Source organism: Dryobates pubescens, chromosome 11, assembly GCF_014839835.1.
Source record: "Dryobates pubescens isolate bDryPub1 chromosome 11, bDryPub1.pri, whole genome shotgun sequence".
NCBI classification, from domain to species: Eukaryota; Metazoa; Chordata; class Aves; order Piciformes; family Picidae; genus Dryobates; species Dryobates pubescens.
In genome coordinates, this window is record NC_071622.1 from 27656336 (window position 1) to 27673945 (window position 17610).

At 45.1% G+C, this 17610-nt stretch overlaps 1 protein-coding gene across 9 annotated transcripts in view; it reads right to left on the bottom strand.

Moving 5' to 3' along the window:
- Positions 1–4468: 4468 nt before the first annotated feature.
- MIER1 (MIER1 transcriptional regulator) overlaps positions 4469–17610 on the bottom strand; it is a 48538-nt gene continuing 35396 nt past the window's right edge. For 8 of the 9 annotated variants that reach the window (XM_054165192.1, XM_054165189.1, XM_054165191.1 and 5 more), the window contains 8 exons: positions 14822–14886; positions 14439–14511; positions 12518–12669; positions 10391–10472; positions 8200–8294; positions 7222–7349; positions 6255–6394; positions 4469–5139 (listed from right to left, as the gene is read on the bottom strand). In XM_054165192.1, coding sequence (XP_054021167.1) covers positions 4814–5139; positions 6255–6394; positions 7222–7349; positions 8200–8294; positions 10391–10472; positions 12518–12669; positions 14439–14511; positions 14822–14886 — 1061 coding nt within the window. In that variant the 3' untranslated portion in view covers positions 4469–4813. Of the gene's footprint in view, positions 5140–5951; positions 6029–6254; positions 6395–7221; positions 7350–8199; positions 8295–10390; positions 10473–12517; positions 12670–14438; positions 14512–14821; positions 14887–17610 lie in introns of all 9 variants that reach the window. The other variant, XR_008462435.1, reaches the window with a different exon arrangement.

Consider the following 17610-nt stretch of genomic DNA (forward strand, 5'->3'; position numbering starts at 1 on the left):
CAGTGTGGGGCCAGGTGGCCAAGCAAGCCACCAGCATCTTGGCCTGGATCAGCAAGAGTGGGGCCAGCAGGGCCAGAGCAGGGATTGCCATAGGCACTGGTGAAGCCACACCTCCAATCCTGGGCTCAGTTTTGGGGCCCTCACTCCAAGAAGGATATTGAAGTGTTGGAGAAAGTCCAGAGAAGGGCAACAAAGCTGGTGAAGGGTCTGGAGAAGAGGTCTGGTGAGGAGCAGCTGAGGGAACTGGAATTGTTTAGTCTGGAGAAAAGGAGGCTGAGGGGAGACCCGGCTCTCCACAACTGTCTGAAAGGTTAGAGCCAGGTGCGGGGGGTTGGTCTTTTCTCCCAAGGAACAAGTGACAGGACAAGGGGGGGATGATTTGAACTCAAAAAGGGAGATTGAGAGTGGAGAGAAAGAAGAAATGTTTGACCCCGAGGCTGCCCAGAGAGGTGGGAGATGCCCCATCCCTGGAGTCATTGCAGGTCCAGTTGGACAGGGTAGACCTTTAAAGGTCCCCACCCAACTCGATCTGAGGCATAACCACCAGCCAGTTATAACCCATGGCAAATCTACCACCACCCTCCCTTCCTCCTGGCTACCCCAAGCTCACTCTGTTTTTTTTCTTTGTGCCTCCTTTCCCCCCCATTTTGAGCAAAGAAAACTCAGGAATGGTTTTTCTGCAGCCAGAAATGTTTACAAAAATATTTTAATAAGCTCTTTTTTTTCAGCATTGCAGACAGGGAAGGGGTGGGTGGAAGGGTAAGAGGCAGGAGTTACTAACAGTGCAAAATTACTATGTGTGGAAAAAAAGGTATAAAACTAATCTGTACATTTTCTGTGTGGTTGGGGTTTGGGGTTTTATTCTGCATCATCACATTTCACCCTTCAGAAAGCCCAACGATGAGTTCCTCACTCTGTGGTAGTGGATTCTCTGTTCTGAAGTCTTCAAGCGCTTCATGAATCCAGAACCCCACACCAGGACAGTGCTTGGAAATAAACCAAGAAAAACCCAAAAAACCACAGAACACACCCAAGTGTCAATGTGTGAGTTGTGATCTTCTCAGCACAGGCTGGAAACAGCTTCAAACCTGTGCTGGAGGCTTTGAAACGACACCAAAGTTACTCTAAGTTGTAGGATTTTTAAATAGCTTTAGTAGTGCAATGACTTCTCGAGTGAAAGTGGAAGAACACAACCCCAAAGTATTGTGTGGAACAGCAAGAAAACTAAATGGGAATTAAATAAATTTCAAAGGCCTAGCTGAGGGTTAAGTAGTTGTGTTATGGAATGTCAAGGTCTCTTCTAAGTGTCACCAAGAGAAAAGGAAAAAGCTAAAAATCAAACCCAAAGCAACGTTCCTGAAGATTTACACAGTGCTGAACTTCACACACAAGCCTGAGACAATTCACTTAGAAAGGTTCCTGTAAGGTTCAGGGAACTATTTTCAACCTCCAAAAATAAAGCAAAGCATCAAAATCAAGTTGGACATAGGACTCTAGTGGGTAAAGACTCTTGGACATTCAGCCTGGAACCATGGCAAGACCATCAGCTGTGGTCATTTGGGTTTTGTTAATAAACCAGCTTGTCAAATTAGCAGCAATTTCCTACTAAGTCAATCACTTACTTAATGCAGGTGGTACAGGTACAGAACTCTCTGATGGGCCTCTCCACTGCAAGTCAGCTCCTACCCATCAGCTGGACCAGCAGGAAGGATCACTCACAGCATTCATAGAATCACAGAATGGTTTGGGTTGGAAGGGACCTTAATGATCAGCTAGGCCCAATCCCCCTGCAGGAACACCGCCCACTTGAGCAGGTTGCTCAAGGCCTCATCCAGCCTGGCCTTGAACACCTCCAAGGAGGGTACATCCACAACCTCCCTGGGCAACCTGTTCCAGTGTCTCACCACCCTCGCTGTAAAGAATTTCTTCCTTCCTAGGAACAGAAGGTTAAGAGACTCCAATGACTCCTCATGGCAAGGGAGCCAGGCTGGAGCCAGAATATTTGGCTTCTTGTTTGGACATGATCTCAAAGGTTTTTTTCCAACCAAAACAATTCTATGATTCTATGATCCAAAGTCCAAGTACAGGTAGCAGAACATAACAAAGCCAAATCCTTGAGCAGTTGATTGGCTGGTTTAGGTGGAGACATTAATTTCAAAGCATAGGCTGAAACTTAAAAATTAGAGCTGTCAGAACCCATAAACTTTTAAGTCAAAATGATCCATCAGAGATTTAACAGCCTTCCTGTGAGCCACAGGACGAGGAGCTATGGTAAGAAATTATACAAATGAACAATTTCTGTCCTATTTTTCATCTAAGTAAAAGGTTAGTTGTGACTTAAACCAAACTAAAGCAAAACACTGCTGTTCAAAAGCTATTTCATGGATGAAAAACCCTGCTTCAGCTTCCTGATGACGCTGGTGGGATGGTGAGCATCAGCCCTCCACACTTCTTGATAAGCAATTTGCATTTCCTGCACTTTTCATCTTAAAAGCTTCACTTGGACACATGGACCTGGAGCTACTGAAGCTGTAGGTATCTGAATGTGCTGTGCCAAGCCTGGGTGATGGTTCTGCTCCCACTGAAACAACTCACCCATGTAAGCTCCACTAGTTTCTAGACATCCTCTGCTAGCTTCCAGAGATTTTCTACTAGTTCCAGACATCCTCTGCTAGCTTCCAGACATCTTCCACTGCTTTCCAGACATTCCCAGTAGTTTCTAGACATCCTCCACTACTTTCCAGGTATTTTCCATTTGTTTCCAGACACCCTCTGCTATTTCCTGGATATTTTCCATTAGTTTTCAGACGTCCTTTACTAGCTTCCAGACATCCTACTCTCGTTTCCAGACACCTTTCACTAGTTTCCAGCCAGCCTCCACTCATTTCCAGGCATTTCCACTAGTTTCCAAACATCCTCTGCTATTTTCCAGGTATTTTCCACTGCTTCCAGCCATCCTCCTCTAATTTCCTGGTATCTTCCACTAGTTCCAGAATCCTTCCCTAGTTTCCAAACATCCTCTGCCATTTTCCAGGCATTTCCCACTGTTTCTAGCCATCCTCCTCTAAGTTGCCAGACATCTTCCACTAGTTTTCAAACATCCTCCACTAGTTTCTAGACATCCTCTGCTATTTTCCAGACATCCTCCACTAGTTTCCAGAATCCTCCACTCGTTTCCATACAACCTTCCCTAGTTTCCAGCCATTCAAGCTCAGGCACCAGGTGCCCAGCCGCTACAGCCAGCCTCACGTGCCCCCTTTTCCTGCCCTTGGTGAAATGTAGGAGGTGGCAGAGTGACAATAACTCAAGTGGCTGACCCACCACCTCGATCTTTAGTAAAAAAATAATAATCAAAACCAACACTTAAAAGGATGTGGGATGAGGTGAAATTTATCTGAGCTCCACCTACAAATGAGCCTAACAAAAGCAAGGAGAGAAAACAAATCTGTGCAAGGCAAGCGTCGTGCTTAACTTAATTCTTTGTTGTTTAGCATCACTATTTGCCGTAAAGGAAAACAATAAACTCACCTTTTCAAAAGCAAAAAGATTTACTAACCATTCCTGATGTTAACTGTTGACCGTTTTCAGAGAAGAAAAGAAGATGTTGGTGACTCATAAGCAATCTTTAAGTCAATTGGTTCGGTTTGAGGGGGTCAGGGGGTGGTTTGGTTGGTCGGTTTTTTGTCGGGGTCGGGGTTTTTTTTGTGTGTGTGTGTTTTCTTAGAAAAGACTTCAGCAAAATAAAATGAAGCTGACATTAAACTCCAGATATCAATTCTCTCATAAAAGTTTACCAACTGTACAAGGTTAAGAAAATTATACAAGCTTTTGTTTGTTTCGTTTGCTGTTGATTGTTTGTTTTAAGAAAGGACAAGTTCAGTTTCAAGACAAGTTTGAAGTTAAAAAGAAAAAAAAGAGAGGAAAAAAAAAAACAAAAAAGGGAAAAAGAAAGAAAGAAAAAAATATATCTTCCAAAGGCTTACAAAGAAATCTGGAAAAATACAGAATGTATTTCTTTAGCCCAGATAAAGAATATGGAAAAAAAGACATCATTGATGTCAACAATTTTACATACACAAACCTGACCTGGTTTATTTAGTTACTTTTTTTTTCCTTGTCTTTTTTTTTTTCTTTTTCTTTTTTTAAAAACTTATATATATATATGTTTGTATATATATATATATATATATATATAAAAATAGTTGTGCTCATAACTTTCAGGATTCAGAAGGGTTCCTTAGTAATACCATGGGGGGGCGGGGGCGGGGAGGTGACACTGTCCTGTCACTCTGCCTGCTCTGCTGGGGGTATCCTGGCATCCTGCGTTTGGCTTTCCCGCTCCCTGCAACGCTTGATCCGGCTCCCCTGCTACAAACAGGATGGTTTGGTTCACTTGTACAATGCCTAAAAAAAAAAACCCCAAAAAGGTGGTTTTTTACACACAGGGAAAAAAAAAAACCCACCAATGTTAACTTCTTCATCTGGGAGGATTTTTTGGGGGGGTTGTTGCAGAAACCTTTGTTCCTGAAATATTTTTAAGAGTCTGAGGAACGCAGCTTTTTTCTTTCCTTCCTCCCACTGCTTTTTCAGCACTGAAGACCACCAAATAATCAGATTTTTAAGAGCCAACCGGCAGGTATCAGGGGAAAAGAAGTTAAATATATATATACTTGTATATACCTATGTTTTCTGGAACTGGATTTGTTGGGTTTTTGCTGTTTGGCTTGGTTTTTTGGTAAGGTAACCCATCAACCCTGAAAATTTTAGACACCCCAACATTTACTCCATGGAATAAAAATCAGCTGCTTGGATTTCAGTCCTCCAAAGTTTCTAGTTCTTCAAGCTTCCCGTGTGAGTTTGCTTCCTGGAAGAACTCTGCAGAACCTGGACTTTCTTTCCCATTGCTGTTAATTCTTCTTCTTTTTAGAGGTCTTTCGTTTTTCTCTTCCAAGTCGTTTTCATTCCTCGAAGCTGAATGAGCGAGTTTTGGTTCAGCAGCAAGGTTCTCAGTCTCGTAGCCATTGGTATCCAGATCCGTGTGAGGTGTTTTCTTGCCACTGCTAGGTCCATTGACGTGCAACCCTTCCATTTTTGCTTCATCTTTATTCAGTATCTCCCCTGGCCCGTTGGCAGACACCCCTGTGTTATAGAGAGACAGCGTCAGGGAGACAATCAAGGACAGATCAACCTGCAACAGTTCAAGAAGCAAAAGCTTGAGTCCCACTCAACCAAAAAAAAAAAAGGCATTGTTCTTGGTGGCCTCACTGTGTGTCACATCAGTGACAGTCTTACCATGATGGACTTCATGGAAACCCTGAAAGCAGTAGCAGCCAAGAAAATATCCTGGAACCCCACAACTACACAAGTTCCAGATGGACTGTCTTCACCAGGGCAGTTTCTGGAGCTTCTACTTGATTTTCACAACCTGATTCAGGCCCCAAGCTCCTTCCACCACTTGCCACCACTTTCATTCCAGATCCCTCAGAACTGCTGCTCCTTGCTTTGGAGGTTTTCTTCCTCCCAGAGTAGGCCAGTCCTGGCTCTTCCCCCATTACTAACTTCTCCAGTGTTAGTGAGACAAGCACCACAGAAGCTACACAACAGCCCAGCTCCCATTTCAATAGTTTCCCATCTCAGCGAGCTCTCCCATCCCAGTTGCTTCCCATCTTGGCTTTCTCATCCCCCTGTGTCTTCCCATCCCAGTAGTTTCCCATCTCACTGAATTTTCTCATTCCAGTTGCTTCCCATCTCATTGAGTTTTCCTATTGCAGTTGTTTCCAATCTCAGAGAGTTCTCCTATGCCAGTTGTTTCCCATCCCAGTAGTTTCCTATCTCACTGAGTTTTCCCCATCTCAGTTATTTCCCATCCAACTGGGTTCTCCTATCCCAGCTGTTTCCCATCCCAGCTGTTCCCCATCTCACTGAGTTTTCCCACCTCAGTTGTTTCTCACCTCACTGAGTTTTCCCATCTCAGTGTCCCACCTGTTTGGTACTCCTCACAAAGTTAGCACAGCACATCTACACTAGCCTGGGGAAGACAAGAACAGATGAATGACCTTGAAAAGGAAGATTCTGGTGGAGATTCAGCTTTGAGATGTGACCCCTAGCTAACCACAAACCTCTTGTTTAAAAGCTGCATCACTGCTGACACCTTGGAAGATCTTTACAACTCCATCTGGGTTGGTTTGGCTCCTTGGGCTCATTAGCAGTGATGATTTGGTGACTCTGTTGGAAAGGTAAAGGCAGGCACTCACCATTCTGATTGCTGCTGCTGGTGGTGCTGTCTTCCCTTTCCGACTGGCTGGTGCTGCTGTTGGAGGCTGTTGGAGGTGGGGATGGAGCTCTGCTGGAGGCAGCACTTTCACTTTCATCCAGCAGACGGTCCATGTAATCTCTAGACAACAGGAAGAGCAGGTTCAGCATCACTTTGGCTCCCTGCACATGCTACAAGTGCGAGCCACTCACAGCTGGGAATGCAGAAACATTATCCTGCGAAGGTAACAGCTTTAGGATCAAGGGAGGGGATTCTGCCACTCTGCTTTGCTCAGACCCCACCTGGAGCACTGCATCCAGCTCTGGAGCCACCAAAACAAGGACATGGAATTGTTGTAGAGGGTCCAGATGAGGCCACTAAGATGATCAGGGCTGGAGCACCTCCCCTAAGCGGACAGGCTGAGAGAGCTAGGGCTGCTCAGCCTGGAGAAGAGAAGGCTCTAGGGACACCTTGGAGCAGCTCTGAAGGGGACCTACAGGAAAGCTGGGGAAGGACTGTTCAGAAGGGCCTGTGGTGATAGCACAAGGGACAATGGTTTGCAACTGGAGCAGGGGAGATTTAGGTTGGACATCAGGAGGATGTTCTGCACAAGGAGAGTGTGCAATACTTGAACAGGTTACCTAGGGATGTGTTTGAGGCCCCATCCCTGGAGATGTGTAAGGTCAAACTTGATGTGGCCATGGGCAGCCTGATCTAGTTGGAGGTGTCCCTGCTGACTGCAGAGGGGTTGGACAAGATGACCTTTGAGGTCCCTTCCAACCCAGTGCAGTCTGTGAATCCGTGTCAGCTCATTTGCTTTGATTTGAGCTGAGAACACACAAATGCACACAGGTATGTGAAAGGGAAAAAAGGCTGAAAATTCCCAGAAAGGACTGAAGTAAGGAGTCACAAAGGCTGAAATGTTGTCCTCAAGCTGTAAAAGCAGGTAAGAGTGCTGCAGATCTTACGTGACTCCAGGATGAAGGTTGTATTTCTTCTTCCCAAAGCGGGTCTGCTGTGCAAAGAAATCGTAGCGCTCTGACTTCTTCCACATGTAGTAAAAGGCCACACACTCCCCCACTGACCTCGTTCGTACCTAGGAGAGAGGGGCCAGGCAAATCCTCAGGAGCTGAAACACCACTTTAGGCCCAAAAGCCACCATTTCAATCAAAAGGTGTGAAATTCCAAGTTACTGCTGCTTTATAGGACTGGGGAAAGAGTGGAAACCATTGGCTGAGAATTTCAGAGGAAAATAAATTGGAATGCAAAGTTTTAAGGAGGTTTCGAGGATCTTTAAGACATCTTGAGGTGCTGCAAGCACAGCTACAGGTGGTTTTGGACTTTGAGACATCAACCTACATCTCATTATACATTTCATAATCTGAGGGGACCTACAGGAAGGCTGGGGAGGGGCTGTTCAGAAGGGCCTGTGCACAAGGGGCAATGGTTTGATACTGCAGCAGGGGAGATTTAAGTTGGACACCAGGAGGAAGTTCTGCACAATGAGAGTGGTGAAATACTGGAACAGGTTGCCCAGGGATGTGGTTGAGGCTCCATCCCTGGAGACATTCAAGCTCAGACTTGATGTGGCCCTGGATAGCCTGACCTAGTTGGAGGTGTCCCTGCTGACTGCAGGGGACTGGACAGGGTGAACTTTGAGGGTTCCTTCCAACCCAATGCAATCTGTGAATCTGGACATAGTAAAAATCAGAAGTAAATACGGGAATTTGTGAAAGAAACCAAGGATAAGAGTTTCTTTTCACCTCACAGTCTCCTCAGGGCCAGGCTGGATGAGGCTTTGAGCAACCTGATCGAGTTGAAGGTGTCCTTGCCTGTGGCAGAGGGTTGGAACCAGATGACCTTTAAGGTCCCTTCCACCCTAAACCATTCATACTATGATTTACAATTCTATTACTTTAACAAAGGGAGAAGACAGAATTCTTTACCTTATTTGCCTGAATCACATGGAAATCCTTGCCATAGACTTTCAGCCCTTGTTCAAAGTTCCTACATTCTTCTTCTGTCCAAACAGACAACTCTTCTGTAGCAAGGAAAAGGGAGAAAGGAAATACTTAACCAAAAGGTCATGAGAGACAACATCAAGTGACAGAAAACATAGGTGGTTTCTTACATCATCTGTTGACTGAAGGAGAACCACCTCCAGAAATGTCACTGATTAGTCCCTTGTAGTGAGTCGGTGGGAAATTTGGCTGCCTTTTGGTAGCTGTCTGGTAGGGAGAGGATGGATGGCAAGAGCAGAATCTCATGAAATTCAAACAGGACAATTGTATAGCCCTGTACCTAGTGTGGAAGAAGCCCCTGTACCAGTACAGGTAAGGAGGTGACCTGCTGGAAAGCAGCTCTGTGGAGCATGACTTGGGAACGCTGGTGGACAAATTCACCACCAGCCAGCAATGGGCCCTGGTGGCCAAGGCAGCCAATGGTGTCCTGGGGTGCATGAAGAAGAGTGTGGCCAGCAGGTCAAGGGTGCTTGTCCTGCCCCTAGAACCATAGGAAGCAGGTGTCCTCCAAGCCAGGACACAGCCTGAAGGAGTTCATGCTGTTGGCTCAAACTGGTTGCTAGCATGGGGAAAAAGCTGGTGAGGAGGAATGAGGGATGAGAGCCTCCTTAGGGCCGGTAGGAGCCAGCAATGACAGACTGTTAATCCCAGTAGGATGGAACAAGAAATAGTGAGGACATCTTGGTCCCACTGAAGGCAGAACAGATTCCAGCTCCACTTCAAAGAACTTGATGTAATATGGCCTTATTGATTCTTAAATTCAAGAATAAATAAGGATTAGAACAGTGGGAGAACAAACTAATCTTCTCTGTGTGAGCATTCTTGCCTTGCGATTTTCACTGTAAACTCTGGAGAAGCACAGGTTTGAAAGCATAACCAACAGATCAATGTGGAAGGAAAGTATCTCGTGCTCTCTCTTAGCTTCTTGGCCCTTTGACTATAAAGATCAGTATCAAACCAGGAAGTGCTTAAGGCTCCAAAAGCATCTTGAAGAGCAGACATTTTAACGTTGCACTGCGTGAAATAAAAGGGTTAGATGCTTGGGGCAGAGCGGCTGGAAACTGCCCAGCAGAGAAAGATCCAGAGCTGCTGATCAATGGCTGGGTGAAGATGAGCCAGTGTGTGCCCAGCTGGCCCAGCATTCCGGCTTGAATCAGCAATAAGTAGGGCAAGCAGGCCCATGACAGGGATTGTTCCCCTGTACTGGGCACTGGCAAGGCCAAACCTTGAATACTGAGTGCAATTTAGGGCCCCTCACTCCAAGGACACTGAGGTGTTGGAGCGGGTCCAGAGAAGGGCCACAAAGCTGGAGAAGGGTCTGGTGGGGAGAGGCTGAGGGAGCTTGGGTTGTTAAGCCTGCAGAAAAGGAGGCTGAGGGAAGACCTTCTGGCTCTCCACAGCTCCCTGAGAGGAGGCTGGAGCCAGGTGGGGGTTGGTCTCTTCTCCCAAGGCACAAGAGTAAATGGTGTCAAGTTGCAGCAGGGGAGGCTTAGGTTGGACATGAGAAGAAATTGCTTCCTAAAAGGGTTCTCGAAGACAGAAACAGGCTGCCCAGAGATGTGGTTGAATCCCCATTCCTGGAGAGGTTTCAAAGAGGTAGAGATGTGGTGCTGAGGGGCATGGTTTAGCACCAGCCTTGGTGGAGTAAGATTATGGTTGGACTCAATGATCTTCCAACCCAAACAATTCAGTGATTCTCCTTTATTTAGAGTTGTGAAGGATTTGATTTCATATTCCATGTTTCTTCCATTAACTTTGATAACTCAAAAGGCCTAGAAGAATAAAATGCCCAAGAAATGCAGGGTTCAGAAGTAATTTCAGTTGGTTGCTAAGGTCACAGATGTAAGTATCAAGGTGTGCTGACAGGAAGACCATTTCCATGCTGTCTTTGAGCATGTACCTGGTTATGCTACATCTGTTAGTTTCATTTTCTCAGAGAACAGGAGGAGATCCACTACAGGTTGCAGACAAATGGGCACTGATGTTGATGGCTTACACATGATTAATCAAGCCCTAATGACACTTTCCAGCCTGCTGCCAGCAAACCCCAAACCTCTGTAATAAACAAAATGAGATAATTCAACAATTTCAGCTTCATTTTCAGTGCAGAGCTCACCTCTGGCTGCTTTCACATTAAATCTCAGCCTTCGTAATGATTCTTCGGTATCAAAATTGCACTTCACCAGTTCATACAATGCCTGGAGAGGTGAAAAGAGAGAAATTTGACCTTATAGACTGATGCTGTGCCACAGAAACAGTCTTAATAGATGATTAATAGATATTACAAGATAGAAACTCTTGAATGGATGCAAGGAGTTAATAAACTATTAATAGTTTTAAGGATTGTAAATAAACTCCTTGAACGAGTGCAAAGACTTAATAGCTGATGAATAGCTACTAAGGCTACAAGTAAACTCTTTGAATGAATGCAAAGTCTTAATAAGTTAACAGTTATTCAAATTAACCTCTGAATGAAAGAGTTAACTGATTATAAATAAACTCTGAATGAATGCAAAGAATTAGTAATTGATTAATAGTTACTAAAATTCTAAATAGACTCTGAGTGCAAAGAGTTCATAAGTGATTAATAGTTATTATGAGTATAAACTCATTGAATGCAAAGGCTTAATAAATTATTAATAGTTATTAATATTATAATTAAACTATTTGAACACATGCAGAGAGTTAATAACTGATGAACAGATCCTAAGAGTAAGCTTTTTGAATTAAAGAGCTAACTGATTAATAGTTATTAAAATCATAAACTCCTTGAATGAATGCAAAGGGCTTAAGAACTGATAAACAGCTCTCAAGATCAGGAAGAAACTGTGAATGAATGCTAAGAGTTAATAACTGATTAATACTTAGTAAAATTGAACTCTTTGCATGAATACACTCTACTAGAAAAGGGATTTTTTTGTTTGTTTGTTTCTGGTTAGATTTCCAAATCATCACAGAACCCAGAACATCTCCAGGCAAAGCATTTTGAGTATTCAGAAATACTTGAAAAATTGATGGGGTTTGGTGGTCCTTCTTGGGGGGTGGTATGAAATAAAAAAAGTTTAAAACCCCCTGCAGCATGTGCAAGAAGAAAATTTCTTCCTACACAATTCTTTAGAAATAAAATAAAGCACTGATGCAGAAAGGAAGGTTAAACTTCAGTTAACTGTTTAATGTTTGTGGAGAGGGAGAAAACTAAATCCATCATGTTTCTATTTCTACAAGGAATAATAAAGCTGATTCAAATACAAATGTAATTCTTGGGAGTGAAATAATAATAAAGGGAGTTTATTCTGGAATACTGAACAAGCTGCTTTAGTGGAAGGTGTTCCTGGCCACGGCAGGGTGTTGGACTAGCTCACGTGACAAGAGACAGGACAAGAAGAAAAGGCCTCAGGTTGCACCAAGGGAAGTTTAGGCTGGACGTTGGGAAAAAAAACTCTTCATTGAAACATTTGGTTTAGGTTGGACATGAGGAACAATTTCTTTCCAGATTGCATTGGGTTGGAAGGAGCCCTCAAAGGCCATCTTGTCCAACCCCCACTGAAGTCAGCAGGGACACCTCCAACTAGATCAAGCCACCCATGGCCACATCGAATCTGATCTTGAATGTCTCCATGGACAGAGCCTCAACTAACTCTTTCTTCATGGAAAGCATTGTCAAAGCCTGGCCCAGGTTGACCAGGATAGTAGTGGAGTCCCCATCCCTGGTGGGATTAAAAGCCAGGGAGATGTGGTGCTGAGGGACATGGTCTAGTGGTGACCTGGCAGTGCTGGGTTAATGGTTGGATGTGATTCATGACACAATTGGATTCAGTCCAAGAAGGACTTTGAGAGGCCAGAGCACGTCCAAAGAAGAGTAATAAAGCTGGCGCAGGGTCTAAAGCACAAGTCTTCTGAGAAGCAGCTAAGGGAACACTGGGGTTGTTCAGCCTGGGGAAAAGGAAGCTGAGAAAGGAGGCTGAAGCCAGGTGGAGCTTGGTTTCTTCTCCCAAGGAACACATGACAGGACAAGAGGAAATGGCCTCAAGTTGACCAGGGGAAGTTTAGGTTAGACATGAGGAAAAATTTCTTCCCCAAAAGGGTTGTCATGGCCTGGAACAGGCTTGCCCAGGGCAGTGGTGGAGTCCCCATCCTTGAAGGGGTTTCAAAAGCAACACAGAAGTGGTGCTTAGGGCCATGGTTTAGTGGTGACTGGCAGTGCTGGGTTAACTCCATCCTAATCCTAATCATTCTTAGATACCTGCTCGTTGTCTTTAATATGTGATCCTTCAGGAATTGCATCTAGACCTTTCTCCTCCCCTGTACGCCTCGATGCCTCGTTTAGGAACTCAATCACTTTATCTTCTGGTAAGAAGTCAGGATTCCACAGCAGCTGGTCATCGTTTTCATACACTGAGGGAGCAATGGGAAAGAAACACAAGCAAGCTAAAGTTTCTGCTCTCTTAACAAAACAAGTCATTTTGGGAAGGGACTTTTTACAAGGGCTTGTAGTGATAAGATGAAAGAGAATGGATTGAAGCTGGAAGATGGGAGATTTAGACTGGAGATTAGGAAGAAATTCTTCCCAGTGAGGGTGGTGACACACTGAAACTGGTTGCCCAGGGAGGCTGTGGATTACCCCAGCCTGGAGGTGTTCAGGTTGGAGCCAGGTTGGATGAAGCCTTGAGCTACTGGTTCTAGTGGAAGGGGCCCCTGCCCATGGCATGGAGATTGGAACTAGACGATCTTTAAGGTCCCTTCAAACCCAATCTATTCCATGAATCTATGAAACCCTCTGAGAGCACCAACATTAGTCCAGACCACAGACTGTCCCTGGACAGCCTCATGAATTCATGGATCCAAATGACCAGGACACTTTCAGTCCCATAAAACCAAAAAGCACCAGAAATGGTGCTGGAAACACTACAGGGTGTCCAGGCAACTAAATATAAAAGTCTCGGCCAATGTGGCTGGCAAAAGCCAACAATGAGGTCTGCTCCTTCTCCATGGAAGATGACCACCCAGATGCCAGACACTCTGAAGTCAAAGCAGTTCTTGAAAGGAAACTTGGCTAAGACTTTCCTACTACTTCCAAGAAATGCTTTCTAAAATGAAATCACCCAGCTAATGATTGATGAGTTTTAATACTCCCAAATCTCTACTCAGTTTTCAGAGCTTTTGAGTGAGGTTTCAAATCAGGGAAACCACAACACACTGACCATGATGGGAGAAACACAGCATATCTTCTGAATCGTCTCCCATTTTTACTTCTGAAGAGCCTACAGGATTAAAATATTGGTACAGTAAAATCATAGATGGGTTTGGGATGGAAGGGACCTTAAAGATCATCTAGTCTCAAGCCCATGCCATGGGCAGGGACACCTTCCACTACACCAGATTACTCAAGGCTCCATCCACCCTGGCTTTCAGAGAATCATAGGATCACAGAATGGTAGAGGTTGGAAGGGACCTCAGAAGATGATCCAGTTCATCTCTGCTAGAGCAGGATCACCCAAAGTAAATCACACAATTTCACATGTCCAGATGGGTTTTCAACCTTTCCAGAGAAAAAGATTCCACAACCTTTCTGGGCAGCCTGCTCCAGGCCTCTGCCACCCGTGAAGTGAAGCATTTTCCCTTTAGGTTTAGGTGGAGCCTCCTGAGTTCCACTTTGTGTCCACTTCCCCTTGTCCTATCACTGGGCACCACTGTGGAGAGTCTGGCCCCATCCTCCTGACACTTGTCCTTCAGATATTTATGAGCATTGAGAAGATCCCCTCTCAGGCTGCTTTTCTCCAGGTTAAACAACCCCAGGTCTCTCAGCCTCTCTTTGTAAAGTAGATTTGTTACAGTCCCCTCAGCATCTTAGTGTCTTCTTGATGGGACAAGTGCACATGGCCTGAAGTCACCCCAGGGGAGGTTTAGGTTGGAGATCAGGAACAATTTTTCTCCTGCAAGAGTGGTCAGGCATTGCAACAGGCTGCCCAGGGAGGTGATGGAGTCACCACCCCTGGAGGTGTTCAAGAAACCTGTGGACATGGCACTTTGGGACATGGTTTAATGGCCATGGTGGTGTTAGGTTGATGGTTGGACTTGATCTTAAAGATCTTTTCCAACCCAAACAATCCTATGATTCTATGATCAATCCAATCTTTCACTACTCCCCAGCAGCAGAATCTCACCTTTTTCATTCTCTTTGTATTTGCAGGTGCCAGCTGGAATTTCAGCCTGAAACATCGAGCCCACCATGATTTCCTGTTTCAAAACAACAGAAAGAAGTTGAGCAAGCACAGCCCTGATGAGTTTTGTTCACAGCCAAAAGCATGACCACATCTTTTTGTGGTTTTTTTTACCCCTTGAAAACATTCATTGTTCAAAAATCTAAAAGTACATTTAAGAGGCACTGTATGGAAATGGAGTTTAGGCTATTTAGGGAAGTTTTTAACACTTTGTATGATCAAAATGGTATTTGTGGGGAAAAAATGGATCTAAAGAGCTCAGAGTTACTAGGTAACAGATCATTATTCATGAAATACAGGGTTTTTGAACAGCCCTTGGTATTTACCTTTTTCCAGTCTTCTGAGGGAATATAATCTTCATCTTCTTCGGATTCTTCTTCTATTTCACTATCTGCAAGGAATCATTGCCACAAAGTAAGCTGTGGTGGGGCCTGTGCATGCCAACCTCCAGCAAAGCAAGCTGAGTGAGGAGGGTTGAGGACATCAGAGTGACCAGGGGGAAACGTGAGCCCAACCTCTCATGTCACCAGCTCTGCTCTGCCTCATGGCCATCTTATCTAAGACCACACAAGGGCAAAAGGCAATTTTAGTGACATTAAATGTTTCAATATGGACAACTTCAAAAAAATGACCCAATGTTTACATTGAGGTTGGACCAAGACACACAACAGGCTCTGAAAAGTCAGGGCACAAATTAATGCATCCATCAGTTTCCACAGAATCACAGAACGGTTTGGGTTGGAAGGGACCTTAAAGATCATCTAGTTCCAACCCCCATGCCATGGGCAGGGACACCTTCCATCAGACCAGGTTGCTCAAGACCCTGTCCAGCCTGGCCTGGAACACTTCCAGGGATGAGGTGTCCACTCCTCTGGGCAACATGTTCCACCATCCCACCACCATCTAAAGGAGCTGGGGCTGTTCAGTCTGGAGAAAAGAAGGCTCCGAGGTGACCTGATTGTGGCCTTCCAGTGTCTGAAGGGGGCCCTACAAGAAGGCTGGGGAGGGACTTCTCAGGATATCAGGTAGTGATAGGACGAGGGGGAATGGAATGAAGCTGGAGGTGGGGAGATTCAGGCTGGATATGAGGAGGAAGTTCTTCACCATGAGAGTGGTGAAGCCCTGGAATGGGTTGTCCAGGGAAGTGGTTGGGGCGTCGTCCCTGGAGGTGTTTTAAGACCAGGCTGGACGAGGCTCTGGCCAGCCTGATCTAGTGTGGGGTGTCCCTGCCCATGGCAGGGGGGTTGGAACTAGGTGATCCTTGTGGTCCCTTCCAACCCTGACTGGCTGGAACACCTCCAGGGAAAGGGCATCCACAACCTCCCTAATTTCACTAGTCCCTAATTAAAATTTCCTTTCCCTCACCCAGCTTTGAAGCAGGGGAGCTCATCCACATCCTAATTTACTACAAACAGCTGAAGCTATTTTTAGGATATTCAGCATCCACGTGTGGGTTTCAACACCTTGTTCATTGATTTCCTGGCTCAGTTTTACTGCTGGTTTTATTCCCTTCAAGCAGCTGCCATTGAATTTAAGGTAGACAACAGCACAAGGTGGGAAAATATTTGCAAAGGGGCTTTTATCAGTCTTCCTGGGATTTAGTAAGCAGGGCTGTGCTGCTTAGAGATGCACAGAAGCATTTAAAATAGATTATTTTGGATAAAGACTGACAAAAATTGTAAGCTCTATGACAGAGGCTCATTGCCTTGCACAATGTGCAGGATCTGGTTAATGTAGAGCAAGTGGTAACAGGAGCCCTAAAATGATTTGTGCATTAAATTACAATTTAGACACAGCTGAACTTTGTAAAAAGGCCCAAAGTTCATGTAGAATACTTGCATTATACTAATGCTATGGTTAAAAACTAGAGTTTAGTTAAGAGATCTCTTAATTCTCTCCACAGTTACATGCTGAGGTTTCCTCAGCACTTTGGGGTTAAAAGAAAACTGCATTTCTACAATGTCATGGCTAATGAGTATCCCATCATCCCTGTGTTCTTGGGGTTGGAGATCATCTAGTCCAACACCCCTGCTAAAGTCCCCACAGCAGCTTGCCCAGGATCACAATGGCCAGGTGGCTTTGGAAGCTCTCCAGACAAGCAGATTCCACCTCCTCTCTGGGCAGCCTGCTCCAGGGCTCCAGCACTCTCACAAAAAAGATGTTTCTCCTCCTGTTCAGATGGAACCTCCTGGGTTCCAGTTTGCACCCTTTGCCACTTGTCCTGTCACTGGGAATTACCGAGCCCCATTCTCTTGCTCCCCACAGGTCCTTTAGCTCTTGCTGAGCATTAAGAAGATGCACTTCTCAGGCTGCTCTTCTCCAGGCTCAACAGCCCCAGGTCTCTCAACCTTTCCTCCTCACAGAGTTGTTCCAGGCCTCTCAGTATCATTGTAGCCTTCCCTGGACTATATCCAGTAGTTCCCTGTCTCTCTTGAACTGGGGAACCCACAACTGGACACAGTCCTCCAGATGTGGCCTAACTAGGACAGAGAAGAGGAGAACTTCTCTCAGGCTGCTGGCCACACTCTTCTTCATGCACTCCAGGAGACCACTGGCCTTCTTGGCCACAAGGGCACACTGCTGGCTCATGGGGAACTTGTTGTCCACCAGCACTGCCAGTTCCATCTCCACAGGGCTGCATTCTAGCAGGTCACCCCTGACCTGTACTGGCACAGGGAGTTGTTCATCCTCAGGTGCAGGGCCCTACCCTTGTCCTTGTTGAACTTCACAAGGTTCTGCTGTACCAAACTGTCCAACGAATACTGTCTGTAACAATAATATTCATGATGATGGTGCACCCCAGGAGACCATTGCCTTTTGGGGCATGAGGGCCCATTGCTGGCTCATGGGGACCTTATTCAAGTGTTGTATCCAGTATAAGGTATCATAAGGAAGTTTTCCTTAACTTTTGTTTGTTAAAACACAGAACAATAGAAAGTCAACCAGCAGTGACAGCCACTTCCATCAAAGAAAGGTAAAACAGGTATTTTGTGGTCCAGCTGGCCCTGCCGTGAGCTCAATGTTAGAAGGTTCAGATGCCATTAAGTAGGATTGCAACAGAACTAAGAGTTGTCCAAATGAATAACTCAACACCAGCTCAATGCTCTCAACTAGA